This window comes from Cariama cristata, unplaced genomic scaffold (genome assembly GCF_000690535.1).
Source record: "Cariama cristata isolate BGI_N322 unplaced genomic scaffold, ASM69053v1 scaffold28700, whole genome shotgun sequence".
Lineage (NCBI taxonomy): Eukaryota > Metazoa > Chordata > Aves > Cariamiformes > Cariamidae > Cariama > Cariama cristata.
In genome coordinates this window covers 7,271-16,705 of record NW_009593417.1, presented here as the reverse complement: position 1 = coordinate 16,705, position 9,435 = coordinate 7,271, and the positions used below count along the sequence as shown (strand labels likewise).

The window sequence follows — 9,435 nt, the reverse complement described above, 5'->3', positions numbered from 1 at the left end:
GAGGCACCCAGGGCGATGCGATGTCTCGGCAATCTCTTTCTCTTCCCTCTTTGAAGTGGGATTTGGTCTCCTGGACTAGGGGGTTTGCTTGGGGTATGGGTGCCAGCCTCTGCCTTGCAGGGGGGTTGTGGGGAAAATGACAGCTGGGATCTTTCCGAGCTGTGGATCTCCAATTCCCCAGCTCCAGCATCAGAGGGAATGCCTGTCTGCTCCAGTTAAACTCACCAGGAGGGGCTTGCCCTCCCTGCCAGCGGGGACCCGTGCAGCTGAATGCTGTGATTTCAGGGTCAGAGATGATCGGAGGTTGCGGTCAGAGGTGATCGGAGATGGACACGCACCAGCGTTGGTCACAGCATCCCCGCCAGGGACTCGAGGGGAAACATCGGTTTTTGAGCTGGTCTTTACTGGGAGTGAAGCGAGGGGGTGCGGGGGGTGCATGGCTGGGGCCGGGTGATCTCCTGGAGCAGCGGTACGGTGACAAGCATCACCGCCCTGAGCCTGGCTGACTTTTGGTGGTTTAATGCCGTGGTCCCCGTGAGCCGGGTGTCAGGCAGCTCCTTGGATGAGAAGCCTTTTGCTGCAGCACCAGCTGGTTTTCCTTTCCCTCCCTTCCCTACCCTTTGCCGCTCTCTGTCCTGACGCTCGGGGTGGTCTCCATCCCCAGGTGAAGACGGAGATCAGCGTGGAGAGCAAGCACCAGACTCTGCAGGGCCTGGCCTTCCCCCTGCAATTGGATGCTCAGCAAGCCATCCAGGCGCTCAAGCAGAAGAAAATCAACTACATCCAGCTGGTAGGTCCCTTGCGCAGCTCCTCTGCACGCCGCTCTCCCTGCCTCTTGCTGCCACCTCTCATCCCCATTCGCTCCCCTATCTCCTCTGTCCATCAGAAGCTGGATCTGGAGCGGGAGACCATCGACCTGGTGCACACGAGCCCCACGGAGATCGCCGATCTGCCCAAGAGGATCCCCCAGGACTCTGCTCGCTACCATTTCTTCTTGTACAAGCACTCGCACGAGGGGGACTACCTGGAGTCTGTCGGTGAGTGCCTCGGCACTGGGGATGGCAGGTTAGAGCCTGTGCCAGTCCCCACTCTCCCTGGGCCATCGCTCGCACGGGGAGCAAGCAGGGCTGGGGATGGGGATAGAGGTGGTGTGGCAGGTGACCTTGAGTCAGTTCCCACTTGCTGTCCTCCCGTGGTGGGTGCTGGTAAGCCCATTAGCACCAAAAAAAGCTGCCACGAGCAGTGCAGGTGCAGCCACAGAGGATTTATGCGGGCGGTTTGGCAGGCATTGCGTGGCAGGCGTACCAGGAGAGATTTGGGGAGGGGTGATGGATGGGATGGCTCACCTTCTGTCGCTGAGTAAACTGGGACTCTCAGGGCTGGAAAAGCCATGACCAGGGTGGGACGCAGCTGCCTGGTGCTCCCTGGCCGTGAGCCCGGGCAGTGCCACAAACCCTGCTCTCTTCTCGCAGTCTTTATCTACTCCATGCCCGGGTACAAATGCAGCATCAAGGAGCGCATGCTCTACTCCAGCTGCAAGAGCCGGTTGCTGGACACTGTGGAGCAGGAGTTTTGCCTGGAGATAGCCAAGAAGGTAAGTGCAAGCCCACCCGGAGGTGATGGAGCAGAGACCCGTGCTGGGCATCTGCAAGGGACTGTGCCGCAGCCTTGGTTCAGCCCCACTGGTGGGCTCAGGGGGAAGCTGGGTTCCTCAAAAGGGTGTCAAGACCCCAGGGAGCTGCTAACCCCTGCTTGCCGCTCCCGGGCACAGATCGAGATCGATGATGGAGCCGAGCTGACAGCGGAGTTCCTCTACGAGGAGGTGCACCCCAAGCAGCATGCCTTCAAGCAGGCCTTCGCCAAGCCCAAGGGGCCCGTGGGGAAACGGGGACAGAAGCGGCTGATCAAGGGGCCGGGCGAGAACGGCGAGGACAGTTAGATCCCGCAGGACCGGGCGGTGAACGGACAGCATTCCCGCAGCGCTTCCCGGCTTCCTCTCCACTGACCCAGGGATCTTTCCTTCCATCTCAGTCTTTTTTTTTTTTTCCCGCCCTTCTTTTTTCCTGTTTCATTCCTTTTTTAAACATCAGGATGGCTTGTTGCATCTGAGGACAGGGCGATGGGGAGGGTTCAGGGTTGTCGGTGTTTCTTTTCCTCGTGTCCTTGTGCAAGCCCCAGGGCTGCCAGCGGAGGACAGGAGCAGCAAGGCCGTGTCCCCCAGCCTTGCTCCTGTCCCCCCCAGGGTCACAGCCACTGCTCTCAGTGTCCCCTGGGTGACAGAAGGACACGCTCACCTGCAAGCTGCTCTATGCAAGGGAAGGGGTTGGTGTTGGGGATTCCCGTTTGAAAAGAGAAAATGCTTCTTTCCCTGCTCCCCCAGCCCCCAGATTTTGCTCCTCTGTCCCGCTCTCAGTGTGCACAGCCCCTCTGCCCCAGGCCTGGAGCGATCCTGCACCCCCTCAGGTTGCGGGCAGGATCCCTCCCCATGGGGTGGGCTTTGCTGGCCGGAGTTTGTCCCTTGGGACAGCCAGTGGGAGGTAGAAGGTCATCTCCGAGTCATGAGCTCAGCCTGGCCCTGGAGAAAGGTCACTCTGCCTTTGGGCCATGTTTGGAGCCCGTTTTTGACCCCAATAAGACTTTTCCCCTTGGAGGGAGCTGTTACAGCCCTGACTCAGCCCCATCCCTGTTTAGGATGGGAGCTGGGGGGACCCTGAGCCCTGATTTCCCCCCCCTTCCACATGCCCCAGGCCCCACCATCACCCCCTAGGTTTGCTGCCAGCTCCCTGGTCTGGGGCAGCCCCATGTCTTAAAAATCACATGGGCTACCCCAAATCCTCATGAGGGGAAGCGTGACAGCCCCTGCGTGTCCCCCCTGGGGGTGTCCCCAGCCGCCAAGGGCCATCGTCGGCTCCAAAGGCTGAGCTTGGCGCTGCGAGTTGGGCTTCCCTGGGGGTTTGGGGGGAGAGCGCCTTGCTGCTGGGTACCAGCGAGGGCTCAAGAGCCGCCCACTGCCCCGGGAAGATGGAAACGGGGTTGGTGAAACCTGCCCTCTGCTTTCCTGCTGCGGTGGTGAAAGTGCCGACGTTGCCTTGACCTCGGCAGAGTGGGTCGTGAGGGGGTTGAAGCTGGGGGGAGCAGAGCACACTGTACTGAACGCTGTATTTTCTAAAGAATAAAGTATTTTTAAAACAGTCTGATGCTCTTTGAAGGTCCCCTGGGTTCCCCAGGTTTGGGCATTTAGCAGCAGTGGGTGCTGGAGCTGCAAAGTGAATTGCTCGGACTTCACTAGCCAGGAGCCTACAACCATCGGAGCCTGCCTGCTGTGGCCGCATCCAGCCCTCACCACCCCCAAGGACATTTATGCTTTAATCCAGGGGTCTGGGACAACCTTTTAATGCCTGGCAGAGGTTTTAACGCTGGATCTCGATCTCTCCAGTGATGCCCAGAACTAGGGCCAGCTGCAAGAGGTGGCATCCCTGCTCAGCCCAGCTTTCCTGTTTTTTTAAGGGCTGGTGATGATTTTGCAAGGCTGGGATGCCGCTGCCTGGGGCTGTTGTTCTTGTGGCTGGGGTGAATTCCTGCATGGTGATGGGGAGGGAAAGTGGGAGGATGTGGAGCCAAGAGAAAAGTGGGGAAGGCGATGCGATCTGCCCACATCTCAGGCCCCCATCCCTCCCACTCCTCACCCACATGAAGGCAGAGATTCCCAGGCTCCTGAGAGGGGAGCCGGACCCCACATCTCCCTCGGCAGTGAGCAGCCACCCTGCCAGAGCTCTTCAGCATCCAAAAAAAAGCCAACAGCCAAGATCTCCTAACTCCAGCTGGGCTGCGGGGTCTGAATTTCCCAACAGCAGGTCCTGAAGGAAAGGCAGGGAAGCATGTCCCGGCGTGTGACGCCGTCACTGAAAGCTGCTGCCTCCCTCTTCCTTGCCCAGAGGAGCTCAGCTGCAATTTGGATATAACGGGTTTTTTAATTTATTACGGTGTCCTGAGCAGGTTTCCCAGTGGAAAGGCTCCCTGTGTGCTGTGCCAGCACAGCCTGGGCCCCGAACGAGCTATTCCAACAAGCCCAGTGGGGTTTGCTGCACCATGTCTTGGCTTTACTCGCTGTGCTCAGGATGCGATGGATGATTTGGGAAGCTGGCTGTAAAACATAAAAATGAAAAAAAAGGTTCAGTGCAAAAAAGAACCAACCTCGAATGAGTTTTCCTTTGGCATGGAGAAGGGGGGAAGATGTTAATTTTGGTTGCAAATTAGTAGAATAGAACAGAATGAGCGGGACAGGAGGGTGCTGAAGCAGTGCAGGAGGAGGAGAGGAGCCGAACAACTCGCAGGCAGAGCACCCAACCATCGCGTGTGCCGGGTTCCCCTTGGAAAGCAGGTTACAAAACCAATGCCAGCTCAACACTGAGCAATTCCCAGGGGCAATTAAAGCTCTCACAAGCCTGGCTGCCGCCTCCTGACCCCATGTCCCTACACCCAGCATATATGTGAGGGTTCACACAAGCATCAGCCCCTCTCTTTCTTTTTAAGGTTTGAGCTAAAAAAGTCTCTCTTGCTGCATACCAGAAGTTCTGGGGTTTGAGGCGATGCCTGGGAAACCTGCTTTTGGTCTGCAGCCACTGGTGCCACCTCGGGGCACGTGCGCCAGGGGACAAGGCCACCCCATCACGGCATTTGCCCAGCTGGGCAGGGAGCAGCAGGGCACAGCCAGCTTCAGAAAGAGGAGGCAGCTGCAGGTGGATGTGGCTGAGCATCCCCACAGCCAGCCCAAACATTCAGGGTTTTTAGGACTCACAAACAAGGGTTCACGGGCTCCATGGCCAATGAGCCACAGAGGAAAGGATGGGACCAGGATGCTTTTCCATATGGGATTTGCAGGTGGAAAAGTGCAAAGGGCAAAATCTCAGAGGAGGTAACTCCTTTGGCTTCTGCTCCCCGATAGCTGAAGTGGAGGAGCTGCAAAGGATTTACACCTGGTTGTAAGCTGAATGTGTGAATTGAAAGAGCTGCCTGCATCTGGGCTATGAAACCACAGGTGTCTCTGCGAAAAGGAGATGAGCTCTTGTCCTCTCAAGAGCTCCGTGCCCTGCCCAAAGCCCTCCTTAGGGGATAGCAGCCAGCAGAGAGGGGTGTTGGAGCAGTAAGGAGTAAAAGGCTATTTATCCAAGGGGGTAAGTATACCTGCCATCAATGCCCCCCTGCCCCAAGGACTGTGCAAGCTTGAGGGTGTGGGTGGAGAGGAGGGAGCCTGACCTAGCCTGAGGATGATGAGGGTTTGGGCTTAGGCTGCAGGGTGGCTGGGGCACAGAGCATCCTAAATAACTGGGACCCCAGCTGCGCTGGTGCTGGGCTAGTAGCTCTGGGCCAGGGGCTACCTCTGCATCAGGCTTTGGTGCCTTGTGCCAGCACTAGCTGCAGCCCAGCCGGTGTCTGCCCAAACTATGGCAGTTTGCAGTGAGTCCCTGCCTGCAGCAGGGCAGGGGGCCCGTTTTACAATCCCCTTTGCAAGGAGCTCCCTGCTGCTCCTCCCTTGGGAGCAGCAAGCTGTGGGTATTGCCCCCTCTCTCCCCCCGCCTGCTGAGATGTGGGCTCTTCTGTGTGCTGAGGCGGCCAAACCAGGCAGCCAAGGGAGGGCTCCTGTGCTGGGGCTGGTGAGACCCCCCATGAGGGTGGGTGGGAGGTCTGTGACTGCAGTGTCCCTTTGCAACCCCTTGCTGGGATGGAGATCCAGGGCAATGGTTCTTGCCGGAGGAAGAGGAGGGGGTGTTGTTGGGAAGAGTGGCTTCTCCCTACTCCATAAAACCTGGCACCTCCCTGGGGAGCATCAGCAGCAGATCAGGCTCTGCTGGGGGTCAGGGAAAATCCCAAGCAGTTGGGCTTGGTTGCTACCTTCCGCTCTGGGAGAAGGGCAGGGCTTAAGATCTTCAACCCCTTGGATGTTTCCCTGCATTAACAGCTTGTTTCTGTCTAAAACACCCTGTCTGTCCCTCCAGGCAGGGGTATGAGCCATCATTCCTGATGAGTTAAGGCTTAGCTGATGTTATAAATATTATCCGCAAACAAGCATCAGTTCAAGGCATAACCCCAGACTGATGTGTTGTAGCTAGGTGGCCCATTTGAATAAAAGCAAAGCAGGAGATTTGGACCTGTGATGAAGTTATTTGGTTGTGCTGCTGCTGTTGAGAGATCTGCCGTGTGCATCTATCTGGAGTCCAGGAGAGGTGGTGGGTCCCACGGAGCAAAAGTTCAGCCTGGATTTTTCAGAGGAGTAAAGCACGGGTTTGCTTTTCAGGAGCAGGAGAGGAAAGGTCTTTGGGGGCTGAACACACCCCAAGAGAAATGCATGTGGTGAGCCACCAGTGTGGGCTCTAAAATACCCATTACCAGGCAGGAGCCCCTTCCGTGAGCTGCAGATACTGTGGAGCTCATGGGGCTTTTGAGCCCTGGTGCAGGGGGCAGAGATGGGCTCTGTGGTCCTACCTGCGCCAGGAGAGAAACTCTGGTAAAGGAGAGTGCTGGGAGATCGAGCAGGGGCTGAGAGGTGCAGTGCGAGAGATGCGCCCCAAAACAAATGGATGGAAGGCACCAGGAATATCAGAGCCATGAATCTGGTGGTGTTAATAATGTGCCTATTATTAGTAGTAGTAGCATTGCTGGCTAGGAAACAGCACAGACTTAATGGCTGAAAGCAGCACCAGCGAGAGTAGGCACTAGGAACGTTTTTCATGGCATTTATTTCCCTGCAGGAGTGTGTTTCAGCAAGGGGAAGCTGGGGGTGGATAAGGCCAATGAATGCCTTGTGTGGCACGGGGCAGAGGGACCGCACAGCCCTAGAGACATGGCAGCATCCTCCCTATCCTGTGCCAAAGTCCTGCCGGCAGGAAAAGCTGACCCTAGCCTGATGGATTACTTTTTCAGCCATATTCCCTAAAAAAACCCTAAAGGTCAGGAGCTTGTGATGCTAGTTTCCTCCTTCTGGGCTGAACCTGTGGGTTGTATCCAACTGCCTACAGCATACAGTGAGGGGCTTGGCAGAAAACCAAGGCCCCCAAAAGCTCCACGAACATTAGCAGCTCTGCTAATTAGCAGTCTCTGCGCGGTGGGGCTGTGCCGCAGACAGGGGTGGAGGAGGGAGCGAGGGGATGGGAGACACCACAGCCTGCCTAGCCTGGGATCCAGTCCTGGCCTTGGTAGGAAGAGCACCCTCCCGATGCCTCCTCCCAGCCATGGGGAACACGTGCTCCTGTTTGCACTTGGGATGTTTTCACTGCCCCTGTACCACCTGGGGCTTCTCTGTTGTGTAAAGAGGTTGAGAAATGGAGGAGGGTATGAGTTTAGGGCTATGCAACGTTTGACTAGATGAATTATTTTGCCCCAGACAAATTAGCAGTGGCTTTACAGCTGCATTCTTGCTTGCTTACTCTGCCACTGCCATGGACCATTTGTCTCGGACTTTAAACATCTTTTACCGATTACTTCCTCTATTATTTTTGCAGAAACCAAACTAAAGCTTACATAACTATCCCTAGTTATGCAACCCGCCATTCAAGTTTTGTTTGCTGGGAAACAATATGTGTTTGTTTTCTCATTCTTTATCCTTTTCATTGGGGAAAATTTATATTTTCTATGTGTCATTGGATTTGTCTTTCTTTTGCAGTTAAGACTTCTGCCAGTCTCTTGCTGCACACTGGTTCTGCTTTCACACCCTTGCTGGCCAGCAGCAGACCTTCGGGTAACTTGTCATATGTGATGTTACTGGGTGCGCAGGTACTGACTGCCATGTGCCGAGGTGGCTTGTGGTCCTGTCATTTCAAAGGTTGCTAGCTTTGAATCTTGGGATTTGGTTCTCTACTGAGATTAATTTGGAATAATGTTTGAGTTTGCTGATAGCTGGTACCCTTTCTGTGTCTTATTTTGTTTCCTCTGCAGTACGGAGTGTAGAGTAGTGGTTACAAAAACTGGAAAGAAAAATACAGTTTAGTAACTGGTATGTAAAATGCACTGGGCTAATTCTGAATGCTTTCGGTGAAGAAACTAGAAATGCAAGAAACTTTGTACTGTCAGATTACGGCTATGTATTAGTCAACATGTCATGTGTCATCCCCCCCTACACGTAGATTGCTTATGCCAGCAGTTCGGAATGGCATTGAAGGCACGTTATGGTGTTACGGATGCTGTTCTACGAGAGGCTGATGTAGGATCTGTGGCTTTTTACTGATTTCTCAAGTTAATGTATTAATATAACCTAATAAATAATGAGAAAAGCTCTGTAATGGGGATGCATATTAATTCAGCCGTAGGCCACAAACCGCTCGTGGCAAGGCAAGGAAGTCAGGGTGTGGCACTGTGTTTTTCCTTCAGTAGCTTGCAAAGATCTGGATAATGCCACAGCACATGAAAGCTGATCCACTCGAACAGCAACGCAACTGCTTGCCTATATGATAATCTGGTGGTGGGTTTCAGTTTGCCAGTTCATAAATTGCCCTGTTTAGCAACATTAGCTAAATTACCATGTTAATCCCAGAGCCTGAGGGTGTGGTTTCGTGTCTCTCTTACAGAACACTCACAAATGAGAGGCAGCAACCACTTGACTGGCTGGCAAAGGGCTTCTAAAAAGTAACTTGACTGCTTGGGAAGTTAAATTATTTTTGTTAAGAGTTCTGAGAATAGCAGTGTGCTCCAGCACATGCTTAAATGGCTGGTGACTTCCAGCTGATGGGGCTGATGATTTGCCTTTAACTTGTGCTTCTATTTCCCCAACATATGGCCATTTGTGATATTATAACAGCTCCCCAATGAGAGCTTCACAGCATGGCCGTGAGCGTGACAGCAACACACAGTGCCAGGAGGCTGGCTTGTTACATCCAGAAATCAGAGTAGCTGCTCAGTGACTTGTGAAAGCTAGACTGTAGCAGTTATTGGACATGCCTGTACACGATGGAAGCAGCTTAGGGCTTTGCTCTAGACTTCATGCCAATATTGACCTCAGAGTACATGTATCCCCCAAACATTACTTCCCCCTGTTCAAAGCATGCCCTTGCTACCCACAAAAGTGTTAAATACCATGGCAATTAGGCAACAGGCCCAAGTTTTCAGCGGGGTTGCAAAAGCAGCACTGATACTCTCTTATAAGGACTTCTGTTGGACACCTGAATTATCAGATTGCTTACTGATGAGCAGTTTTTACACTCAATTCTAGCTCTTGTGCACCAGAGAGGAGACTATGCAGACCTGAAGAGATACATGCAAGCAGAGGCAACTTGCATCTACCACCTGTAGTGGTAAACGTGCCTGCCTTTACCAGCCACTATACCACTTTGCTTTTCTGACTGTCGCTTATTAAATCCCATTAGCACTTTTTTTCCTCTTAGTAGTGAGCACCTTGTTGAACACCAAAGGGGGAATGCTTGTGCACAGAACTACAAAGGAACA

The 9,435-nt window shown here is 54.0% G+C and overlaps 1 protein-coding gene across 1 annotated transcript in view; it reads left to right on the top strand.

Annotated features, from left to right (window-relative positions):
* TWF2 (twinfilin actin-binding protein 2) overlaps nucleotides 1-2,035 on the top strand; it is a gene marked incomplete at its 5' end in the record, with an annotated part of 7,760 nt that extends 5,725 nt beyond the window's left edge. The window contains 4 exons of the mRNA XM_009710397.1: nucleotides 665-790; nucleotides 887-1,037; nucleotides 1,473-1,594; nucleotides 1,772-2,035. Coding sequence (XP_009708699.1) covers nucleotides 665-790; nucleotides 887-1,037; nucleotides 1,473-1,594; nucleotides 1,772-1,939 — 567 coding nt within the window. The remainder of the gene's footprint in view (nucleotides 1-664; nucleotides 791-886; nucleotides 1,038-1,472; nucleotides 1,595-1,771) is intronic.
* Nucleotides 2,036-9,435: the final 7,400 nt, after the last annotated feature.